The 26,281-nt window shown below is 44.2% G+C and overlaps 1 protein-coding gene across 5 annotated transcripts in view; it reads left to right on the forward strand.

Annotated features, from left to right (window-relative positions):
• DPY19L1 (dpy-19 like C-mannosyltransferase 1) overlaps window positions 1-26,281 on the forward strand; it is a 414,496-nt gene that overhangs the window by 67,166 nt on the left and 321,049 nt on the right. For all 5 annotated transcript variants that reach the window (XM_029589768.1, XM_029589772.1, XM_029589771.1 and 2 more), the window contains one exon: window positions 19,457-19,594. In XM_029589768.1, the coding sequence (XP_029445628.1) occupies window positions 19,457-19,594 (138 nt within the window). The remainder of the gene's footprint in view (window positions 1-19,456; window positions 19,595-26,281) is intronic.

Genomic DNA, 26,281 nt, shown 5'->3' on the forward strand with positions numbered 1-26,281 from the left:
GAGCGGCTGGGGAGCACACTGCGAAGAGCTAACCGCCCAAGGGCGGTGGAACAGGGAAGAGTCGGGGTGGAACATCAACCGACTAGAGGCACAGGCAGTCAGGTTAGCATGCCTACGATTTGCCCACAGACTTCGAAACAGAGCAGTCAGAGTGATGTCGGACAATGCCACCATGGTGGCATACATCAACCGACAGGGCGGAACCAGAAGCCGACAGGTATCCCTAGAAGTAGCCCCCCTGATGGCTTGGGCGGAAGCAAATCTCCAGGACATCTCCGCCGTCCACATCGCCGGAAAGGACAACACCACGGCAGACTTCCTCAGCAGAGAAAGCCTAAACCCGGGGAAATGGCAGCTGTCATCCACGGCCTTCCAGATGATTGTGGATCAGTGGGGTTCTCCGGGCATGGACCTACTAGCGGACAGGTCCAATGCTCAAGTACCCAGATACTTCAGTCGCAGGCGAGATCCTCTATCCCACGGGATCGACGCCCTGGTGCAGCCATGGCCTCAGGGGATCCTGCTATATGCCTTTCCCCCATGGCCCCTGCTGGGCGCCATTATACACAAGATTCAGCGGCACAGAGGCCTAATTCTTCTGGTGGCCCCGGATTGGCCAAGACAACCCTGGTACGTAGACATGAGAAGACTACTGGCAGGGGATCCTCTACCCCTGCCCCCTCACAGGGACCTGCTACGACAAGGTCCCATCCTCCACGAGAATCCAGCTCAATTCTCTCTTACGGTCTGGCCATTGAGGGGGCTCGACTGAGGAAAAGGGGATACTCGGGGGCGGTAAAAATATACTCCTCCGAGCACTCAAGTTCTCCACATCACTAACTTATATAAGGATCTGGAGAGTATTTGAAGCCTGGTGCGAAACTCGCAGCACCAATCCACATGCCGCTAAAATCCCCATCATTCTGGATTTCCTGCAAGATGGACTTCAGAAGGGTCTGTCCCTCAATTCAATCAAGGTTCAGGTGGCAGCGCTATCCTGCTATGGCCCCAGGTATGACGGCAACAGCATTGCCACACATCCAGACTTTTCACGTTTCTTGAAGGGAGTCAAACACATTCGCCCGCCACTGAAATGGCCAGTGCCCCTGTGGAACCTCAACCTAGTTTTGGAATTCCTAGCGGGACTCATCTTCAGACCCCTTCGAGGCCTCTCCCTCCATTTGTTAACCTTGAAGATGGTGTTCTTGCTGGCCGTATGCTCAGCACGCCGCATCTCAGAGCTACAAGCGCTGTCCTGCCGCGATCCGTTTCTCAGAATCACCCCAGGGGCTATCCATCTTCGCACGGTTCCTTCCTTCTTACCCAAAGTAGTCTCACACTTCCACCTCAACCAAACCATATCCTTGCCAACCATGGAAGGTTTGAAGAAGTCGGAAGAAGGTCGAATACTGCGTCATCTCGACATCGACAGGCTGCTGACCAGATACCTGGAAATGTCGGAAGCAGTACGAAAGACGGACCACCTGTTCGTCCTTCACAGTGGGAAGAGGCGAGGAGAAGCGGCCTCACGGGCGACTATTGCTCGCTGGATCAAAGAAGTTATCAAGGCGGCCTACGTAGACGCGGGAAAACCACCACATCTACTGGTCAAGGCTCACTCTACCAGAGCTCAAGCGGCCTCCTGGGCAGAAACTAGGATGCTGTCGCCTGCAGAGATATGTGGAGCGGCAACGTAGTCCTCCATCCATACCTTCTCCAGATTCTACCGCCTGGACGTCCAGGCCAGGGAGGACACAGCATTTGCAAGGGCAATCCTAAACGGACCTCGGGCAGCCTCCCACCCAGTCCGGGAGTAGCTTTTGTACACCCCATTTGTCTTGAGTCCATCTGCTACACGCTAGGTAAGCCATGTTTCCTTACATAGGGCATCCACCCTGCTGGGTGTCGACGCCTTCCGGTTGAGAACACTGGCGGTCTCCAGCTACTGTCAATCGGTCAGGTTAATCATATTCAGTTAATTGATCGGTCAGTCACACATATATCCATAAAGCTTTTGCAAGGAAGATTACTGAGCTTCTGCACTTCCTGCAGGGGTATATGTACTACGTGCTGACGTCAGATCCGTCTCCAACTGCTAGCACGAGCACACTATACCCATTTGTCTTGAGTCCATCTGCCTACACTAAGGAAAACGAGATTATCAGGTAAGTAATCTCTCCAATTGGATAGTACAGTAGGACAAGCAATGTTTCACCATCTGTCATCCAAACAAATACTGTCCACAGAGGAGTCCAGGTTGTTTACTTTTTTTTTTTTTTTTTAAAGTCGATTACCAACCGCTGGAGGCCAAATTGTTTTCACATCCCTCAGCTTGGGACTCCCCATGCTGCATGGCTAATTCATCCGCTTTATAGACTGAGAAAAGCAAGTTTGCTTACTGTAAACAGTGTTTTCTGTAGGTAGGAGGATGAATTAGCCCTTCTTCCCTGGACAGCATTTCTATGTATTCTGAATATCTTCCTTGCTTGGATATGAACTGAGGAGACTTCTAGAATACTTGTTCTCGCGGGAACCACTGAGCATACCCAGTAGGGCAAAAGCTTAAAGCTTTGAGAGACCGCTCTGCCTAGTGCCACCTGATGATGTCACCCATGTCATCCTGCTATCTATGGTAATACGGTAAGCAAACTTGCTTTTAATTGTACTGCTATTGTATTTTACCCTGCTGTAATCTGCCCAGAACACACAATCTGGTAAGAGGGCAGAATATAAATTTCTTTAAATAAATAAATAAAACTTTATAGCTGCTTCCTCTAAGAAGGGCAGTCCATGACCACCTCCTTTGCTTCTTCCTTAGGGCGGTTTCTTCAGGTGGGTTTATTTTGGGCCTTATTCATAAGCTACGGTATGTTGGGGATGATCTTCCTCTAAGTGCTGAGCAGTGTGTTCCCTCTTTTTTTTTTTTTTTTTACAGGCTATGTGTACAAAACATTTTTTGTGCAACTTTTTATTATCTGAGTTCAAATTTGTGTGCTGTGAGCTAAGTGTGTTACAAGCTAAGTGTTCCTAAGCAAATATGCAAATAATAACATAATTTTGAGTATTTATTTAAGAAATTGGTTTAATGAAATAATTGTACATTATTTCAGTATGTCATTTGTTTTCAATAGAAAACATCAAATAAAATTTGACTTCATGTTTTTTTTATAATTAAGCATAATTGTATAGTAAATATATATATGCTGTTTCATTTTATGTATGCGCTATGCTCTTCCTTGTGCGCAGAGTTCATGACCTGTGTGTACACATATAGCTTAGAGCAGCGGTTCTCAACCAGTGTGTCGCATGCTACTGGTCTCCCACTACTCCCCCCCCCCCCCCTTCCTTCACCGAGCGAGAAGCAGGCTATCTTCCAGTGCTGCCGTTGCCGCCCGGGCTATCAGCACATTCAAGCCTGGATGGGAACGACAGCAGTGTTAGTGGAGGCTGGCAACTGTGGCTGGACCTTTTCTTCTTCCCGCACCTGCCCCCACCCTGGCCCGGAACAGGAAGTGATGTGCGGTGGGGTGCGCGGGAAGAAGAAAGAGCCATGCTGCACGAAAAAATGGTCAGCAGCGGCGGCCCCGAGCAGTAGCGTGAGCCTGAAATAAAATCAGAAGCAACCAGAAATCGGCACAGGAGACAGCAGAATTAGCCTGTTGTGGCCGATGGGATTCTTCTTTCTTGGCCTGCGGGGGCTACAGGAGGAGGCTGCTGCAGCTACTATTTGTGCTCGGGGGGGAGGGCAGGAAATGAGAGAGAGCCAGCCAGCCTGTTTGTAAGTGAGAGCTTGTATGTGTGATTGAGAGTGTGCATGTGTAACTGTGTGTGAGAGCATTTGATTGAGATCACCTATGTAAAGTGTGTGAGAGAGAACATGTGTGTGATTGAGAGAAACTGGTCAGAGAGGTGATATGTGGATATAGGAGAGACAATGGAAGTGACTGGTCAGGGAGATGACTGGAGTGTGTGTGTGTGTGAGAGAGAAAGTGATTATGGGAATGAGAAGCCTGTGCATGTGGCGAGAGCTAGCATAGGAATAAGAAACCTGGGTGTGTGTGAGACACAGCATGGGAGTGAGAAGCCTGTATATGTAAGATAGAATATGGGAGTGGGAAGCCTGTGTGTGTGTGTGTGTTTGCGCATGAAAGAGAGAGACTGATCGGGAAGGTGACTGGTGTGTATGTAAGAGAGAGACTGGTCGGGAGATGATTGGTGTGTGAAAGACAGAAACTGGTCATGGGGGTGTAACTGGTATGTGTGTGTGAGAGACAGAGAGACTGGTCATGGGCCCTAAGGAAGAGGACCATGAGTACAGAGCTTCAGCCACTAATGCTTCTGGTGTGTGCTACTGGCCTGCATGGAAGAGGAGAAGGAGAGCTGCTGGAGGGGGTTAGTAAAGGTGGCTTTTTAAGTTTATTTTTCTTGATTGACTGCCATTTTAATTACTGAATATTATGTGATGTGTCTGCTGTTTTGAAATATTTTATTGTTTGGAGAATTTTAAATAATTTTTATGAGTTTTTAATTGTTGGATATTATTCTGTTCATGGTTGTTGTGAAACATTTATTCTGCTTATTAGTATAGTTATACAATTATTTCTGTCTTGGGATCTATAGCTGCTTGCTAGTTCTGTTTTCCTAATAGGTGTATTTGTGTTTAGGGCCTGATTTAATATTTGTAATGTGGCTTTTCATAGGTAAGGTTGTTACTGTTTGATTGCATTCCATAATACAAGTGTAACTGTGTGCAGATTAGTTTATGTGCATTACTGCAGATCCTGGGAGTATGTTAGGTCGGTTCTGTGTATGTGACAGAGGTGAGGTATTTTACTGTATCAGTCTTATTTGTTGTCTTTTCTCAAGAGGACATGCATTAGTGATAAACTGCTGTCTTTTCATAAGTAGGGCTATCGAGCCTGGTAGTTGGAGTTTGTGTTGCTGTTACTGCTTTACATCCATAATTGTGGGTCAGGGAGGTTCCTGTGGATGCAAACTGTACTTTTACATTTAGCCCTATGATGGTCATGTGTTCAGTGTGTCACGCATGTGAGAACCATCTGTCAGGTGTGTCCCAACAGAAAAAAGGTTGAGAACCACTGCCTTAGAGGGAAGAGTAGATCTGAGCATCTTCCACCTGGGCTTATACTCACTATCAGCCTCTCCTTGATGCTGACACCTGTATCTAGAGTAGTGCTGCTCAACTGGTGTGTCGCCAAACACTGGCAGGTATGTCGCGTCTCCTGGTGTCCCACTGCCCGTTGCACTTCCCTTCTCCCTTTTTCCAGCCCCCGCGGGCCAGTTGGAAGCCTCCTTTCTTCCTATCCCCATTGCCCAATGGGAAGCCTCCTTCATTCTGCCTGCCCCTGCGCAGGCCAGTTAGAAACCTCCTCCCTTCTACCTACCAGTGGGAGTAGGAAGAAGGGAGGAAGCCTTTGATTGGCTGGTGAGGCAGGCATCAGAATGCCTGGGGGTGGGGTGGGAGGAATACAAATGTTAAATTCCGACGAAGCAAGGCTGCCACAGCCCGTGGCGGCGAAGAGGAAACCCGACCCCGACCGAGGCCACCACGGGAGCCCATTCCCGTGGTGGCGCAAAAAGAAGGCCCGCCGGAATAAAGCCACGGCGGAACTGGAGCCCATCCCTGCAGTGAAGAAAGAATATGTTTTTGGTGAGAGCGGGTGTGTCTGTGTGTGAATGGAAGCCTGGGTGAGAGCTTGTGTCTGTGGGCATGAATGGAAGCCTGGGTGAGAGCTGGTGTGAATGGGTGCGAGAACATTTGTGTGTGATTGAGAGCGTGTATATAAGAGACTATGAGTGTGATTGAGAGAGAGACTGATCAGGAAGATGACTGGTGTGAGAGAGACCGAGACTGGTCGTGGGGTCTAATTGGGGGTGTGTGTGTGAGTGACTGGTTGTGGGCGCTAAGGAAGAGGACTGTGAGGACAGAGCTTCAGCAGTCACTGCTGCTTCTGGTGTCCTGGAAGGGAAAGGAGTAGGAGAGTTGCTGGAAAGGATAAGTAAAGATGGCTTTTCAAATTTATTTTTCTTGATTGACTGCCATTTTAATTATTGGGTATTATGCGATGTCTGCTGTTTTGAAATATTTTCTTGATATTTGGACATGTTTTAATAATTTTTATGAGTTTTTTATTGTTGGATATTATTCTGTTCAGCAGCTGTTTTGTAACATTTTTAGTATAGCTTTACAATTATTTCTGTGTGGGGCTCTATAGCAGCTTGGCTTATTCTGTTTTCCCAATAGGAAATGTATTAGTGTTTAGGGCCTGGTTTAATAGTTGTATTTCTTAGATAGGATTGTTACTGTTTGAGTGTGTTCCATAATACAGGTGCATCTTTGTTCAGGTTAGTTTGTGTGCATTATTGCAAATTCTGAGAGTCTGTTAGGTGCTATATTTCTCTTTCCATTTCTCCAGGTTCGTATTGCATGCAGAGTGGCTTTTTTGGTTTTCCATTCCAGTTTCTGTCTCCATATTTATAATTTGTGGGTTTTCTGTACTTGGTGAAGTTCAGTTAAGAACATAAGAACATAAGAAAATGCCATACTGGGTCAGACCAAGGGTCCATCAAGCCCAGCATCCTGTTTCCAACAGTGGCCAATCCAGGCCATAAGAACCTGGCAAGTACCCAAGTTCTGGGTGTGTGACCGAGGTGAGGTATTTTACTAGCATGTAGGCATTTGTATCAATCTTATTTGTTGTGTTTTCTCAATAGGATATGCATTAGTGGTAAATTACCGTATTTTTCAGACTATAAGGCGCACCGGATTATAAGGCGCATTATCAATGAGCGCCTGCTAAGGCGTCCAGATTCATATATAAGCCGCACCGGATTATAAGGCGCAGCAGTGGCGTAGCGAGGGGTGGGCGGCTGCCAAGAAAAAAATTGCGTTTAAACGCGCTGATGCTCCTCCTCCTTCCTGTCTGTGCGTCCTCGGAAGTAAACGTTGCCGGAGCCGCGTGGGCAGGAAGGAGGGGAAGCATCAGCGCGTGCAGACGTGGAGCAGCACTTGTGTTTACGGACCGCTGCGAATCTCAAGTCGCAGCGGCCCGAGAAGAAGAAGAGGCTTGGTAGCAGGGCCACTGCAGAGCCCATCCTGCGGCGACCCGCGAAGAGGAGGCCTAGAGGTGAGTGAGAGCCTGTGCTTGAGCAAGACAGCATGTGGGAGTGAGAGACTGAGTGTATGATTGTATGAGACACAGCATGTGACAGTGAGAGTCAGTGTGTGTGTGTGTGTGAGAGAGAGAAATGCATGTGAGAATGAGAACCTGTGTGTTTGAGGGAAGAAGATGGAGAGAAAAGAAACAGAGTGGCAGCAGAAAAATTCATATATAAGCTGCACCGAATTATAAGGCGCACTTCCGATTTCTGAGAAAATCGTAGGTTTTTATGTGTGCCTTATAGTCCAAAAAATACGGTACTGTCTTTTCATAAGGAAGGCTATTGTGCCTGGTAGTAAAAGGAGTTTGTTTTGCTTTTACTGAAATGTGATCAGAACCAGAATATCTTTTTGTATGGTGAGTTGTACAGGGTAATGCCCGAGATCTGCTCTGAACTCATTGCTGGGGGTTGAGGGGATTCCTGTGGATGCAGAGTGCATGTTTACATTTAGCCCCATGACAGTCAAATGTTCAGTGTGTCACGCATGTGAGAACCAACCGTCAGGTGTGTCCCGGACAAAAAAAGGTTGAGAACCACTGATCTAGAGGGAGGTGTGGGCACTTACCTCAGGCTCCCAGTGGTTTTGGTCTTTGCCATGGCTGATGGAAAATGTAGTCTACCACTCCAACTCTCTATCCTGCAGGATGAGTCTGCTTTTGTGTTCTGCACTTCTGCTTACAAATAGGATGTTAGTTGCTCAAGGTTAGGTGCTCCTTTTACACTCTGATAGGGACAGATGATTTTCTGCAGAGTAGTATTTGGGTTTTGCACTCACTGTTTTTTTTAATTTTATTTATTTATAAAATTAATATCCTGCCCTCCAACCAATTTTTCAGGGCAGGTTACAGTACAACACTCATAAAATACAATACAAAAATTTCAAATCAAAATGAATTAAATTGAATCTTTTCCTCAGATTACATCTTTGCCCATTATCCCAATTGAACACCTCTCAGGCCAAAGCCTAGCTCTGTGATCAGAGAGAGACCTTAGGATATCATGACTTCAGCAGAGGAGACAATACAGTCAGTTGATAGTAGTGTAGTCTATATTGAGAATGGCAGACCTCATGTTGCAACAGCTTATGTCTATCTGATGATAGGTCTGTTTTTCAAAGATACTCTGTCCTCTTGTGTCAGGGGAATCATTCAGATGCTGTCGGACTGATGATATATCTCTATAGGGAGCAAACTCAATGGACCCTGTAGTGTAAGACCTCTCAGACTGCTGGACTGCACTGGTGTCACAACAGAGCATAAGTCTGTTTGATGTGATAGCTATTACATTGCTATTTGATAAAAGAATCACTTTTACAAATTGCATAATATCAGTTTATTTTGACCAGAGATGCATCAAATTTGAGCTGGGGAGAAGAATTAGAGGAGTTACATTTCAAAGATTCTTATTCACATCAAGATAAAAGTGGCACATCAGCTTCTTGGGTCATCAATGCAGCCCACATCGTTGTGACTTTTATGCAATTTGGGGCAGATTTTCAAAGCCCTACGCACGTGTGGAGCCTATTTTCAAAAGGCCTGGCGGCGCGCGTAAAACCCCGGGACGTGTGGATGTCATGAGGCTTTTCTGAATGGGTGGTCCGGGGGCGTGGCCGAGGACTCCGGCACAGCGATCGGGGGATAGTGCGCCGGCACAGCGCTCGGCCAGCGCGCACAAGTTACGCCTACCTCTGGGGTGTGCACCCCCTTGCGAGCGCCGACCCCTGATTTTATAACATGCGCGCTGCTGCGTGTGTATGCTATAAAATTGGGCTTACATTTGTGCGTGCCGGGTAGTGCGCACAAATGTAGGCCGCACGCGTAACTTTTAAAATCTGCCCCTTTACTCTTTATTCCATCTGCGTCCATCTTAGTTTAGTGCCAGAGGCTGTGTCTATTGCTTGGTTGTCTTTCCAATATTCATCTTCTGCCCAATTGTATGTGGAAAGAGTATACTTTATATGCTGGATTTCAAGAGAGCTGTTGCCCTTTTATCTGGACCAAAATAAAACCCATAGAGGACCACTTGACTTTTTATTTTATAAACCAACCAGATGTGCCCCTTGTGACAAAGAATATTGAGGTCCATATTCAGCCTTGGCTAGTTAGCCAAAAAACATAACCGACTAACTTGGCCCCAATATTCAGTGATGTAGTCGTGCCGGTGAATATATCTGGCTAGCGTAAAGTTAGCCGGATAAGTTTATCAATGGGCTAACCAGAATTAGCCGGATAAGTTATCCGATTAATTTTGAATATTGGAGTTAGCCGGCTAACTTATCTGGCTTACTCAACTCCTCCCAGTTATGCCCCCAGAATGCCCCTAACTTGTCTGGCTGATTTCTAGCCAGATAAGTGCTAAATCTTCAAGTCTCTTTTCCCTCTGTTGCCTCAGTTACAAATTTTAGTTTGTAAGGGAAATAATTACAGTACCAGAATATAATCTGCTTTGAAGTGCCAAAAAGCAGAATATAAAAATAAATAAATGCTTTGAATATGGACCTCTTTATTTTTAGTGTTAGCAGAGCGCACTGTTGGCCCACATTTGGCCGTGCGTTTTCGACGCGCTATTTTTACCCCTTGGCGTGGCTACCCCCCACCCCCCCCCCCCCGAAACTAATAGCGCCCACACCATGCAAATGCATGTTGATGGCCCTATTAGTTATTCCCGCGCAATACAGAAAGTAAAATGTGCAGCCAAGCCGCACATTTTATTTTCAGAAATTAGCACCTGCCGGCACCGGGAAAGTGTACAAAAAAGCAGAAAAAAATGCTTTTCTGTATACCCTCTGACTTAATATCATAGCGATATTAAGTCGGAGGCCCAAAATGTAAAAAAAATTAAAAATTAATCGGCTGGCGGCCCGCGGGTCGCAAGACGGACGCTCAATTATGCCGGCGTCCTTTTTCCCAACCCGTGGCTGTCAACGGGTTTGAGAACCGATGCCGGTAAAATTGAGCGTCGGCTGTCAAACCCGCTGACAGCCGCCGCTTCTGTCAAAAAGGAGGCGCTAGGGATGTGCTAGCGTCCCTAGCGCCTCCTTTTACCATGGGTCCTCATTTGCATACTTGATTGCACGCCCAGGAGAGTGGCCTGGGCACGCGATGGGAGAGTGGGCGCTTGCCTCAGAGCGCCGACTCTCCCGCAAATTTTACTGTATTGGCCCGATTGTTTTTTCCTAGCAAGTTTGATCTTAGAAGCATGTCAAAGCCCATGCTGTCAGTGCTATGGCAACATTGGGAACTAATGTAAGAGCTTCTCCTTAGAAGAGATTTGGAAGGCTGTAATGTGTGGTTTTGTCTGCATATTCACCAGGCCCTACATGTCCTCTCCATGATATATCCTCTTGTGAGGATTGTAGCTTTGTAATGGAGAGCTCTCAGATCTGCTAATGAGGTTCTGTTAAAGCACCTTCTCTTACGAAAATAAGTTTACTATAAATCTGTAAATGTACATTTATTGGGATGCTTCCTGGGCTGTAGAACCATCTGGTAAAGGAAATGCAATTGGCAGAGAAATATCTTCATTTTTTAGGCATTTTGTAAAACCAGGAATTTTTGCATTTGACTGATTTGTATTCTTTTTATTCTTTGGTTTCCATACTCTGTAGTACAGTATGGGTTGATTTGGGCTTGTTTACTTTTGTTTTTTTCTAGAGATTTTTTAAATATTCCTACATTTTTTTTTTCTTTTGTATGGTTTTGCTTATTGCTTAAAAGGTGAGCACATGTTTACCTGTGGAAAGCCCTCATTTTGAAAATTGCCCTGGGTCTTCAGTGGGGGAAAAAGGCAGAGCTGGGGGTGGGGGTCAGGATAGATATCAGAAGTACATGTAGGGATGCGTCTGTTTGTTCCAGCTTTTCCATGAATACTTTGCAGTTGCAGAGGATACAGGGAAAAGTTTCCAGGCAGCACTATTCGGCTGTAGAATTTTTTAAGAGAAGCTCCACTGGGAGTTTCCTTTAAAAAAACAAAACAAAACAGACCAAAAAAAAAAACAAACCCTGCATGCAGCCCTGTCGGTCCAGAATATCTGGAAGGCTTTAAGCTATCAGCTGTGGCTAAAAATTCTCAATTCTTTTTATTATAGTTATTCCCTTTAGAACAGGGTTGGCCATTTCCAGTCCTTGAGAGCCACAAGCAGTCCTGGTTTTCAGGATATCCATAATATGCATGAGAGGGATTTGTATGCACTCCCTCCATTGTATGTAAATCTATCTCAATCATATTCATTGTAGATGTCCTGAAAACCAGGGCTGGTTGAGGCTCTCAAGGACTAGAGTTGGTAACCCTTGCTTTAGAGGTTTGGTTTGGGGAGATAGTTCCCAGGGTTAATTATTTTCCTTGGTTTTTAAAGATGTTTGTGTTTTTAAGTGTTACTTTTGTGAATCTCTACTGCCTCTTATGTTTTTAAATGCTTCAAATAAAATATTGGCCTTTTTACAAGGTTAGGTTGTAGAGTATAGCTCAACTCCTAACCTCCTAAGGCTCATTTTTGTTTTCCAGGATTGTCTTCCATAGTCAATGATTGTGTAATAATAATTTTTAAAAAAGGACACAAGACATATTTTTCTGCAAATGAAATCTATTTTTTTTCTATTTTCTTGCTGTTCATGTCCTGTCTTGCTCTCTTTTGTTTGAAAGCAACGCTTAGCTAGGTAATCCTATTGTTTTGGCTCACAGTAACATCTTGTCATAAGAAAACAAGAAGGAATTGCAGCATAATTATCAGTGCATTTTTTTCTTCATTAAAAATAATCCTATAACTGTATAATATGTTTATAATTTTGTTTGGTTTAAGTCAGGTACTCTGTGCAAGACCATCCTTTGAGGTTGGGGTGGGAAGCAGGCAGATTTAGGGGCTCCCATACTGCCGTGGTAGCCTTCCCTCATGTCTTAACATAATTTCTTTTTACTTATGAAGGCCAGTGGGGTAAGTGTGCCAGCAGCCCATGCACTGAGACATCGGTACTGGGCTTGAAGGTCTAGTATCCATCCTCCCCTTGCTCCTCAATCTCTGGGTCCTTCTTCCTGCCCCTCCCCTCCCCCACTCCCACCCCACTCACACACACTCTTAAGAACTTGTGTATGAGAAGTGGGAGGTGGGCTGAATTGTCACAGACCCTGTACCCTCCACAGGGTCAGCATTTTCCCTGTGATACTGTAGTAAGACTTATTATCCCAGGATAAGCAGGATGCTAGTCCTCACATATGGGTGACGTCATCAACGGAGCCCTAGTGCGGGAAAACGTCTGTCAAAGTTTCTAGAAACTTTTGACTGGCAGCCTGAGGCTACTGAGCATGCCCAGCATGACATGATACTCTGTGACACAGGGGTCTCACTTCAATCTTCGTTTTTCCACGCAGCTGGACAGCAGCACGGATACCGGAGCCCTCTGAGTTTACCTCAGCGATATTTACTAGTTACACTTTCTCATTCTCCAATAAGGGGTTTCAAAATTTTCTCAATTTTCTCATATCACCGGCTGGTGAATTAATTTCGCGTCAAAAAATGAAATTGTTTCCTGTCATCGACGGCCGTCGATGTCAAAATGTCATCATGATTCAAAAAATGCCCGACTTGCAACCGCACAATGTCTGTTACCGATCCGCACGAAGAGTGCGTTAGATGTCTCAGCAAAAAACATGACATTTCATCGTGCGAGAAATGTCAAGAAATGACGCCAAAAGGCCGTAAGCTCTGCCAGGAGAAGATCCAACAGCTATTCAGTTTACAACTAACTCCTTCTCCTGCCACTTCTTCGAAGTCTTCACCATCAGGAGTATCGAAAAAGGTATTGTTAAAAAAGCGCCGAACCGACGGTTCCGGAGATAAATCCTCTCCTACCCCATCGACATCATCGATACACTCGGCGGCAGACATAAGGCCTAGGCATAAACATCGCCACAGGCCCGCCTCGGCTTCACCGTCGGGATCTGGCCGAGGAGAACCGTTAGAGAAACGGCCTAAAGTTACCATAGCCTCGGTGCCTGAAGGGCCTACTCCGGCGACTCTTCCGCAACAGAAGGAGTCATCGATACTTCCACCGGTGACACCATCTTCGTCGATACCGCAAGACTTCACAGCCTATATAAAAGAGGCAGTCTTACAGGCGATCAAGGAACACTTGCCGGTGCCTCCACCGATGCCAGCGACATCGCTGATGCCGGTGACATCCACCTTAACATCGACGTCACCGATGCCAGTACAATCAGTACTGATGTCTGTTCCATCGACGATGACATCGATTCCGGGACATCTCCCGATGCCGGGTACTGACCCGATGCCGGGCGCCGTCCCGAGACCAGGTACTCACTTGATACCGGCCACTGGGTCGATGCCACTCACTGCCATGTCTACAGCCACCATAGCAGTGCAAAGCCCCGTCCAGCTTCCGGATTCATTCATAGCTCCAGAACGGACGACAACATTAACCACGATGCACTCATCGATGCCTACATTTTCATCGGGTACACCATCTATGTTTCCTGCGCCTTTTCATCCGGCATCGACGTACATACCTACTATTGGTACGGAACAGTCTTCGAGGGGAAAGACTCCGATGTCATCGATGATAAAAACAAAATCTACGATGCCACTTCTGCTGCAGTGGATATATCATCTGAAGCAAGGTTATACTCAATGCTTCAGAAAAAATATCAAGATCTGCTGGATTCCTTACCTTCAAACCCGGTGGAAGAGGAGGCTTCTTCCCAAGAACCCATCCCAGGGCCCTCTGGTGTACCTCCTCCACATCCAACTGGAAAACCAGGTCCCCATACTCCAGAATATGACTCATGGAGTGACACACAGTCTGACACCTCAGAAACTTTTATGTCTGACCCGTCTCCTCCACATCCAAGAAAGCAGTCTCCACCAGAAGACCTTACTTTTTCCTCTTTTATCCAAGAGATGGCCGACTCTATTCCATTTAAGTTAGAGTCTGAGCAGGATCTACGTCACCAAACTCTTGAGGTGCTACAATTTGTAGATCCCCCCCCCCCCCCCAAGCAAGTCATGGCAATACCTATCCATGATATTCTTCTCCAACTTCAGCAAAGAATGTGGGAACATCCTTGCTCTGTTCTTCCCATCAATAAAAGAATGGACTCCACCTATTTAGTCCAACCTGCACTGGGTTTCCAAAAATCCCATCTCCCACATTCTTCTGTGGTTGTAGAATCAGCACAGAAGAAAGCGAAAAGATCAAGAGTGCACTCCTCTAATCCTCCAGGGAAAGATAATAGGTTCTTGGACACATTTGGACGTAAGGTATTTCAAGGTGCAATCCTCAACTCTAGGATTGCAGCCTACCAATTGTACATCACACAGTACCAAAGGAACCTATGGAAGCAGATGGAGGAGTTTATACCATCTTTACCCCAGGAATTCAGAGAGCCAGCACAAAATCTAATTCAGAAAGCTTTTGAGGCGGGGAAACATGAAGTGAGAGCTGCCTATGACTCATTTGAGACAGCCTCAAGGGTGGCAGCTTCTGGTATAAGCTCTAGGAGGTGGGCCTGGCTAAAAGCATCAGACCTAAGGACAGAAGTCCAAGAAAAATTAGTAGACCTACCCTGCGCAGGAGATAACTTATTTGGAACAAAAGTTCAAGAAGCGGTCTCTCAGCTAAAAGAACATACTGAGACCTTAAGACAGTTGTCTTCCATGTCTCATTATACCACTACCCACGCTGTACGTCTGACCCAGCGGAGGGATATTCGCAGGCCCTATTACCGTCCTAAAAGATACTATCCTCCTGCAACTAGGCCTCGCCAAGCAAGATCCCAGCACAGGACACAACCTCGCCAACAAAGAACAACCAGACCTGCACCTGCAACTCAAACAGGTCCCACAGCTGGTTTTTGAAAACATCTCCAGAGAACTCAGCCAATCTCTGAATCCTCAGCCAGAGCTACCTGTGGGGGGGAAGATTATCCAACTTTTACAACACATGGAAAACCATAACAATGGATCAATGGGTTCTTTCCATCATATCTCACGAGTACAAGCTCAATTTCCTAGCAGTACCTACAGAACTTCAAGCACCTCTAATTCCTCCCAACAGAAATCACATTATTCAACTACAAATAGAATTATCCACCCTTCTGAAATCCAGGGCCATAGAACCAGTGCCCCAGTCTCAGCAGGGCAGAGGATTCTACTCTCGATATTTCCTCATTCCAAAGAAAACAGGAGGCCTACGGCCCATCCTAGACCTCAGAAATCTAAACAAATTTCTAAAAAAGGAAAAGTTCAGAATGGTATCTCTAGATACCATGCTTCCACTCCTCCAAAAAGAAGATTGGCTTTGTTCTCTGGACCTTCAAGATGCATAAGCTCACATCCCAATATTTCCTCCTCACCGCAAGTATCTGCATTTCATGGTGGGTCATCAACATTTCCAATACAGAGTACTGCCCTTCAGACTCTCCTCTGCTCCCAGAGTATTCACAAAATGTCTGGCAGTAATAGCAGCACACTTACACAAGCAAGGTGTTCATGTCTTCCCATACCTAGACGACTGGCTCATCAGGAGTCAATCTCAACAAGGAGAAATAACTTCTCTCAACCAAACAATTGCTCTACTTCACTCCATGGAATTTCTCATCAATTATCAAAAGTCCCATCTCACACGCTCCAGTTCATAGGAGCAGAGGTGAACACTGTCCTTGCAAAGGCTTTTCTACCCGAGGATCGAGCAGAAACATTAGCCTTCCTAGCAAATTTGATTCTTTCAAGCACGCAGACAACAGCTCATCAGTTTCTAACTTTACTAGGCCACATGGCCTCCACAGTTCGTCACTCCTATGGCGAGGCTAGCCATGAGAGTAACCCAGTGGACTTTAAGATCACAATGGATCCAAGCCATTCAACCGCTGCATTCTCCAATTCAAGTAACCCACCAACTAGGCTCTTCTCTCCTTTGGTGGATCAACACAGACAACTTGCGCAAGGGCTTACCCTTCCAACAACCAGTTCCACAAATTACTTTAACTACAGATGCATCCACCTTGGGTTGGGGAGCTCACATAGACAATCTCCAAACTCAAGGAACTTGGACAAAGCTCGAAGCAACATTTCAAATCAATTTCCTGGAACTTCGAGCTATACGTTATGTGCTGCATGCGTTCAAGGACTGCCTTTCACACAAGACTGTTCTGATCCAAACAGACAACACAGTAGCCATGTGGTACATCAACAAACAGGGAGGTACGGGCTCGTATCTCCTTTGTCAAGAAGCTGCACAGATTTGGGGATGGGCCCTTAACCACTCAATGTTCCTCCGGGCCACTTATCTGGCAGGCATACACAATGTGGTAGCAGTTCGACTCAGTCGTCAGTTCCAACCACACGAGTGGTCCCTGGATCCTTCAGTAGCGACCAAAATATTCCAACGTTGGGGACATCCAACAATAGACCTTTTTGCGTCACATCTGAATCACAAAGTGGACAAGTTCTGTTCTCTACACAGACAGAAGAATCAGCCAACCAAGGATGCCTTTGCTCACCCTTGGAACTCAGGCCTACTATACGCGTATCCTCCAATACCGCTCATAACCAAAACTCTAGTGAAGCTACAACAGGACAAGGGGTCCATAATACTCATAGCCCCATACTGGCCTCGTCAAGTATGATTTCCCACACTTCTAGATCTCTCAGTCAGGGATCCCATTCGCCTGGGAATAGCTCCCACTCTTATAACTCAGGATCAGGGTCGGTTGCGCCATCCCAACCTCCAATCCCTATCTCTGACAGCATGGATGTTGAAAGCTTAATCTTACAACCACTCAATCTTTCAACTCATATCTCCCAAGTGCTTATAGCTTCATGTAAACCTTCCACTCGAAAGAATTACGCTTCCAAATGGAAAAGATTCACCTTCTGGTACAAGCAAAACAACATTGATCCCTTCACTTGCACCATTACCTCGCTACTGGACTACTTATACCATCTTTCAGACTCTGGTCTTCAGACTTCATCTGTAAGAGTCCATTTAAGTGCAATCTCAGCTTACCATAACAAGGTGGGAGATGCACCAATATCCATTCAACCTCTTGTCAGCAGGTTTGAGAGGCTTAACTCAACTCAAACCACCAATTCGACCTCCAGTCGCAGAATGGGACTTGAATCTGGTATTAACAAGACTTATGCGTTCTCCTTTCGAACCCATAGACTCCTGTGATCTTAAATTTCTCACATGGAAGACTATCTTCCTCATAGCCATTACATCGGCTAGAAGAGTTAGTGAACTACAAGCACTGGTCACGTACGCACCCTACACAAAGTTCCTACATTACAGAGTGGTCCTCCGTACGCATCCAAAATTCCTTCCCAGAGTAGTTACGGAATTCCACTTGAACCAATCCATAGTTTTACCCACATTCTTTTCAAGGCCTCACTCTCATCAAGGAGAATCAGCCTTACATACCTTGGACTGTAAACGTGCGCTATCATTTTACTTAAACCACACTGAAACACACAGAAAATCAAATCAGCTTTTTGTTTCTTATGATCCAAACAAACCGGGTAAAGCAGTAGGTAAACATACTCTATCCAATTGGCTAGCAGATTGCATACAGTTTTGCTATGAAAAAGCAGGCCTTCCTCTCCAAGGAAGAGCAAAGGCACACTCCGTAAGAGCAATGTCAACCTCAGTAGCACACTTCCGTTCAGTGCCAATCCTTGACATATGTAAAGCAGCAACATGGACTTCTCTTCACACCTTTGCAGCTCATTACTGCTTGGACAAGCAAGGAAGACAAGATTCTGCCTATGGACAATCTGTCTTAAATAACTTGTTTCCAGTATAATCCCAACTCCTTCTACAACCAATCTATTGTGATCTTCGGCTGACTCATTTCCACAACAACACATCACTGTTACCTTCATATTAAATGACTCAGCCTCTAGCTTGCTAATCACCCATATGTGAGGACTAGCATCCTGCTTGTCCTGGGATAAAGCAAAATTGCTTACCTTGTAATAGGTGTTATCCCAGGACAGCAGGATGTAGTCCTCACGAAACCCACCTGCCACCCCGCGAAATTGGGCCTTCTTATTTTCTAAATTTATTTGCTAACGCTTGTTGCTACATATGAGACTGAAGTGAGACCCCTGTGGCACAGAGTATCATGTCATGCTGGGCATGCTCAGTAGCCTCAGGCTGCCAGTCAAAAGTTTCTAGAAACTTTGACAGAAGTTTTCCCGCACTAGGGCTCCGTTGATGACGTCACCCATATGTGAGGACTACATCCTGCTGTCCTGGGATAACACCTATTACAAGGTAAGCAATTTTGCTTTTAAGAGTGTTCCTGAATAAGACACTCTTTATACAGGACTTTTCAATTTTACAAACTACTGTATTTTCTGGTGTTAACACATTTTTTTCCAGCAATTTCAGTGACTGCGACTTATACACTAGTGCGACTTATATACTGTCATTCTCTCACGTGGCAAAAAGTGGTTAGACAACTAGCTATTAAAGCACCTTAAACTGTAAGATTGTGCAGATAGGTGTGTCTTATACAAAGGTTCGACTTATTTACCGACATTTTTGTGAAAATGGCTGTTTATAGAAGGGTGCAACTTATACAATGGAAAAAATGATAATTTGAGGAGGAAGTCCACTGATGAGAATTCAAACTCTGGATGCAATAATTGATTATTTTCTTATTTTGTTTTATTTTTATTTCCATTCTTTGCAGTTTTGGGCTAGATCTATAAGTTTAATGGGAAAATATTATTTTTGTTTTTGGCTTTTATATCCTGAAAATGTGTTTGTTGTAATTTGTAGTTGAATGCTGTGGGAGATGATCTGTAGATAAACAAAGTAAATAGATGAGTGATTTTTTTGTTTTTTAAGAGAAAATGCTAAAAAGGTAATTGCTTGTTTGTATTACATTCTCCAATGACAACAACACATTATGCCATGCCTTCCTGTTTGGGGAAAGTTCTTGCTCCACTTATTTAAGTTAATTTAAATCCTAATTTTATACAAGCAACTAGAGAGTAGCAGCTCTGGTAGTACATGAGAAATCCCTGCGCATGCCTAAAAGCTTTTTAAGAAAATTTTGGAAGAGTCCTCGGACTTTGTTAATAATTTAGACCATGTGGCTAGCAATACTGCTCACTGAATAATTATTGCAGGCAAAAATTTTACCTTTTATTTCTTTCTTAGTCCTCCTCCAAAAATTTGGTTTTGAAAATCTGATTTTATTCCAGGAATGTTAAACTGAGATAGTAATGAAGCTGAAATCTTCCGTTTACTCATAGGGGCTTTATTATTCATACTTCAAGACAATGGTTGAAGCACCTTCATTTTCTAATGGATTGTGGATGATTATGAATGACAGACTAACTGAATATCCTCTAGTAATCAATACGCTGAAGAGGTTCAATCTTTATCCTGAGGTAAGCTGCATTCAAAAGAGAATTTTTATTCTGAAATCATGGCTGGCATTTTCAGAATAGTTATTTATATCTGATGCTAGGGTTGATTAATTAAGGTATATTATGTTTGCATCTACATAATATAACTGGAGAAGGCTTCAGATTTTGAAAGAAAAGCCTGTAGCACAAAAGGTTGTTTAATAAAATATTTGGTATATTGCCATTAAAATAATCAAAGGGACATAATAAAATTATAAAATATCAGTATAAACAATGTAACACTAGAAAACATACAAAGATATATACAATATACCAAACAGGATCACACACAAGTATAATTAATTTCAAAGCACTCTACTCACCAGTGCCCATAAGAAACCTCTTAAAATGCAGTCTAACCACTTCCTGATTCCCTCAACCCCAGGATCTTTTTCCCTCCAACTGGATAACAGAGCATAGCAGACAAAGACTTAAGCTAAAATAATGTCTATAAACAACTGAAAGTAAGATCAGGGAATAAACAAAATCCAAGAGTTAAAAACAATAAATATACTGATTTTCTTTAAAAATAAATAAGTAATCTGTAATGCTTTCAGATTTTAAAAGATTTAATTAAATAATTGGTTCTTAATTTTCTTCCTAAATGGAGTAAAATTAGCTGCTTGCCTGATTTCTAACATGAATGTATTCCACAAAAATGGGGCCTCTATGGGTTCCTCGACACTTGAGCTTTGTGCTAGTGTACTAGAGCATTGACATAATTTTCTAGCAATACTTGAGTCTGAAAGCAGGGAGATGATGGCTGTGTTTTTGTCCTCTCCTAAGCAATTCATCCTCTTCACTGAATGGCATGGCGCAACAGTCTCCAAGGATTTGTACCAAAGCCATTGATGCATCTCTTTTGGTGTTTAAAGAGGATGTGTCCTTTCATACTTTTGCCCCTCCAGTTTTGACATTGGAAACCTTTTGAGTAGGAAATGGACAGGAGAATCCTTGAGGTTGTCTCTTAGTATCTTAAGCAACTAAGGGCCTCATTTTCCAATATCGCAGTGGTAACGCATGAGGGGGCGTGTCCCATGCAAATAAGGCATTTTTCGTGCAGCGGGGAAACATCGCGTCATTCGCCATTTGCGGAAATGGATTCGCAAATCGTGAAAACATCGTGCACCGCGATAAAACAACCAATGAATCTTCGCAGTACACGAAAGTGTCCAAACAGCCTATTTCCACTCTTAGGTGCTGCAAGGAGAGAGAGAGAGAGAGAGTGAGAGTTGCTATAGTGCCTATGCCCTAGACAGGTATTTGTATCCCTATGGGAGGGCCACCTAGTAACTCGAGGTGGCCTGATAAGATGCAGCAGTCCCTGGCCTGATAAGACGCCCCCAAAAGTCATGCCCCACCATGGCAAGGGGCTATGAAGCACTGAAGGTGGTGGCATCGAATGCCAACTAAGAAGAATTGTGCTAACCATTCTGGGCGGGCCCCTCTACAGAGTTCCTGTGCCAGCTAGATGGAAGAAGCTTGCTGGGCCCATTCTCATTACATAGTTCCTGTGGTTGCTAAGAGAAGGGATGGTCTACTGTCTGCTATTGTGGTCCTGCAGCCTAGCTCTAAAGCCCTCCTCGATTGCTTGGCCGTATTCCATCCTCCTTGATGTGACCTCCAGTCATTGTCTGATTGCTGCCTCTTCTCATCATGTCTCATCTGCTCTTGGTGCTGGTGTCTTTCATCTCATCTCTCAACTCATGCTGCTGGGTCTTCTCATGGGCCTCCTGCCTCCATGCTGCTGGTTCTTCTCCTGGGGCTCATGCTTCCATGCTGTGCTCTTTGATCCTGGTCCTGCTGCCTTCTTGCTGCTGTCTTGTCCCGGTTCTCAGCTTCCATGCTGAACTCTGCTGCCTTCGCCCTTAGGCTGTCCCCTTGAGTGCACTCTTTCAACATGCACTGTCTGGGGCCTTATCCTTACCATTACATAGTAAGACTGCTATCAGCTCCAATATAAGAGCTGTACTGTAGCTATTGGGAGCCACATCCGCTTTCTGTGTTCTTTGCTTTAATCCTGATTGTGCCAAAAGGATAAGATGCTAAGCCTGTATTTGTAATGATGCCATTTCAAACAATGTATTTACAGATCTACACAGATTGTGCTGTTCAGTTCATTTACAATATTATGTACTATTTGCTATCTTGTCCTTGCAGAATGTGTTTATCAAAGACATTGACTTTATTTATTTTTACTCCGCTTTTCGGCACTTCAAAGCAGATTACATTCAGGTACTAGTTATTTTTTTCTGTCCCCAGAATCTAAGTTCGTACATTTGGCAATAGAGGGTAAAGTGACTTGCCCAAGGTCACAAAGAGCAGCAGTGGGATTTGTACCCTAGTCTCCCTGGTTCAAAGCCCGCTACTCTAATCACTAAGCTATTCCTCCATTCCTCAAACAGTTGACTATATGTGTTCACTAATAAAGTGATTACTGTTTTGAAAAATACACTTTCTGGTTGGATCATTTCATTGTGTGGTTTTTGTCTTAACGGTTCATTAGGTACATGGTTTTCCTCCACTTGCACATTCCAACTAGCCACATCTAGCAAGCTAGGCTATTCAACTGAACGCTCAGTGTTTGCTACTAATACAAAAAGCCAGAGCTAAACAAGAAGCTCCTTACTGGGGATCTTCAGTATTGGTTCCTATTGCCCTCTTTTCTTAGCATACTGTTAGAGGCTCATGTAAACAAGAGTTAACTATGTGAGATGGACACTAGGTAGCTAGTGTTCAGCACCATATGCTGTCCAGTACAATAGGTGTAGAAATGCTTGGCTATAGGTTTAGTAGCTATGTCTTCACTCTGTGGGGGCCCAATAGGCTGTATAGCTATGTGCCAGACATAGTGGAGCAATAACCCATTATTCTCTTCCATAGTGAAGATATTTCTCTTCTGATAATACAATGGACCTTCTCTCTGGCTATGGCACTGAATGCTCTCATTACTTTACTTTTTTGTCAGACGCGTACTTGAAAAGTGACTCATGGCAAAGGTGTGGTCCATCTGTAGTGAGCTGAAATATGCAGCTGCAGCTGTCTAGCCCACAGAGTACATTGTGTACATGTAGAGTGTATGTGGTGTTAAGGGGAAGTTAGTCATCATGATACAAGACTTGACCTTGTGCTTCCCTACTTGTGTCATTTATAGGTTTCACATCAAACTTAACCAAATATGGCATCTACCTGCAGGCTGCAGGAACAGAGTGTCAGCTGCTGTGTGACAAATGAGGAGGAGGAGTAAGGGAGTAGTGTTGAACAGAGAAGGTCCCTGCTCTTGGCCTGTGGGCATAGAGGGTTTCTGCTGCTGCTTACGACCTGGCAGACTGCCACAGACTAGTTGGCACTCCTATACTGGCCTGGCTTTGGGATCTGTATAATACTTGTAAGATAAGGATGACCTTAAGGTAGTATACAGATCCTGAAGGCAGCCCACTTAGAGGGATGGCTGTCAGTCTGTGACAGTCTGCATGGTCCCAAGCAGCTGCAGCAGCCCTCTAGGCCTCTGTTCTTGGCATGTGGACATTCTTTATATGACACTACTCCCTCACTCCTCCTCCTTAGTTGTCACATAGCAGCTGACATCCCGTTCTCACAGAGGTGGCTAAGGGAAAAGTGGGTTAGTGGACAAGTGAAGCGCCAAAAGTGTTAAACTAAACCTGTCCCCTATGCACAATAAACCCATTGACCTACATATGGCAGAATGCAGGTAGCCCTACCCTGCTGATGTTTACAGATGACAGAGTGTCAAGGATGCAGCCTGGGGTGGCAACCTGTATGTCAACTGTCCATGATATGATTTACAGAGAGGAACATAAGAAATTGCCATGCTGGGTCAGACCAAGGGTCCATCAAGCCCAGCATCCTGTTTCCAACAGAGGCAAAACCAGGTGACAAGAACCTGGCAATTATCCAAACACTAAGAAGATCTCATGCTACTGATGCAATTAATAGCAGTGGCTATTCCCTAAGTAAACTTGATTAATAGCCGTTAATGGACTTCTCCTCCAAGAACTTATCCAAACCTTTTTTGAACCCAGCTACACTAACTGCACTAACCACATCCTCTGGCAACAAATTCCAGAGCTTTATTGTGCGTTGAGTGAAAAATAATTTTCTCCGATTAGTCTTAAATGTGCTACTTGCTAACGTCATGGAATGCCCCCTAGTCCTTCTATTATTCGAAAGTGTAAATAACCGAGTCACATCTACTCGTTCAAGACCTCTCATGATCTTAACGACCTCTATCATATCCCCCCTCAGCCGTCTCTTCTCCAAGCTGAACAGCCCTAACCTCTTCAGCCTTTACTCATATAGGAGCTGTTCCATCCCCTTTATCATTTTGGTTGCCCTTCTCTGTACCTTCTCCATCGCAACTATATCTTTTTTGAGATGTGGCGACCAGAATTGTACCCAGTATTCAAGGTGTGGTCTCACCATGGAGCGATTATAGAGGCATTATTTCATTTTCTGTTTTATTAACCATTCCCTTCCTAATAATTCCTAACATTCTGTTTGCTTTTTTGACTGCTGCAGCACACTGAGCCGACGATTTTAAAGTATTAACCACTATGATGCCTAGATCTTTTTCCTGGGTGGTAGCTCCTAATATGGAACCTAACATCATGTAACTACAGCAAGGGTTATTTTTCCCTATATGCAACACCTTGCACTTGTCCACATTAAATTTCATCTGACATTTGGATGCCCAATCTTCCAGTCTTGCAAGGTCCTCCTGTAATGTATCATAATCTGCTTGTGATTTAACTACTCTGAATAATTTTGTATCATCCGCAAATTTGATAATGTCACTTCTCGTATTCCTTTCCAGATCATTTATATATATATATATATATATATATATATACTAAATGGTCAATTTTCTCAGTGGAAAAGGGTAAACAGTGGAGTGCCTCAGGGATCTGTACTTGGACCGGTGCTTTTCAATATATATATATATATATATATATTGAAAAGCACCGGTCCAAGTACAGATCCCTGAGGCACTCCACTGTTTACCCTTTTCCACTGAGAAAATTGACCATTTAGTCCTACTCTCTGTTTCCTGTCTTTTAACCAGTTTGTAATCCACGAAAGGACATCACCTCCTATCCCATGACTTTTTAGTTTTCGTAGAAGCCTCTCATGAGGGACTTTGTCAAACGCCTTCTGAAAATCCAAATACACTACATCTACCAGTTCATCTTTATCCACGTTTATTAACCCCTTCAAAAAAATGAAGCAGATTTGTTAGGCAAGTCTTCTCTTGGGTAAATCCGTGTTGACTGTGTTCCATTAAATCATGTCTTTCTATATGCTCTACGATTTTGATCTTGAGAATAGTTTCCACTTTTTTTCCCGGCACTGAAGTTAGGTTCACTGGTCTATAGTTACCCGGATCATCCCTGGAGCCTTTTTTAAATATTGGGGTTACATTGGCCACCCTCCAGTCTTCAGGTACAATGGATGATTTTAATGATAGGTTACAAATTTTAACTTATAGATCAGAAATTTCATTTTTGAGTTCCTTTAGTACCCTAGGATGCATACCATCTGGTCCAGGTGATTTGCTACTCTTTAGTTTGTCATTCTGGCCTACTACATTTTCCAGGTTCACAGTGATTTCGTTCAGTTCGTCTGACTCATCACCCCTGAAAACCATCTCCGGAACTGGTATCTCCCCAATATCCTCAGTAAACACGGAAGCAAATAATTCATTTAGTCTTTCTGCAATGGCCTTATCTTCCCTAAGAGCCCCTTTAACCCCTCGGTCATCTAATGGTCCAACTGACTCCCCCACAGGTTTCTTGCTTTGGATATATTTAAAAACGTTTTTATTATGAGTTTTTGCCTCTGTGGTCAACTTCATTTCAAATTCTCTCTTCTCCTGTCTTATCAATGTTTTACGCTCGACAATGCTTATGCTTTTTCCTATTTTCTTCAGATGGATCCTTCTTCCAGTTTTTGAAGGATGATTTTTTGGCTAAAATAGCCTTTCACCTTACCTTTTAATCATAGAAACATAGAAACATAGAAATGACGGCAGAAGAAGACCAAACGGCCCATCCAGTCTGCCCAGCAAGCTTCACACATTTTTTCTCATACTTATCTGTTTCTCTTAGCGCTTTGGTTCTATTTCCCTTCCACCCCCACCATTAATGTAGAGAGCAGTGATGGAGCTGCATCCAAGTGAAATATCAAGCTTGATAGGGGAAGTAACCGCCGCAATAAGCAAGCTACACCCATGCTTATTTGTTTTACCCAGACTATGTTATTCGACCCTTATTGGTTGTTTTTCTTCTCCCCTACCGTTGAAGCAGGCATTCCTTCCGCCATTGCAAAGCCAATAGCAGATATTATAAACTGCTCCATCACCACCGGGAAAGTCCCCGAACCACTGAAACTTGCCATTGTGAAGCCTCTACTGAAAAAACCCACCCTCGACCACAATGACCCAGCAAACTACAGGCCCATCTCCAATCTGCCTTTTATATCCAAAATCATGGAGAAGGTGGTTAACATGCAACTCACTGATTTCCTAGAAGAAAACAATATCCTACATCCCGCTCAATATGGCTTTCGCCAAGACCGAAGCACCGAAAAACTCCTGCTTGCAATAACTGACACCGTCCTCAAAGGCATGGACCACGGTCAATCATATATACT

Source organism: Rhinatrema bivittatum, chromosome 2 (assembly GCF_901001135.1).
Source record: "Rhinatrema bivittatum chromosome 2, aRhiBiv1.1, whole genome shotgun sequence".
Taxonomy (NCBI): Eukaryota; Metazoa; Chordata; class Amphibia; order Gymnophiona; family Rhinatrematidae; genus Rhinatrema; species Rhinatrema bivittatum.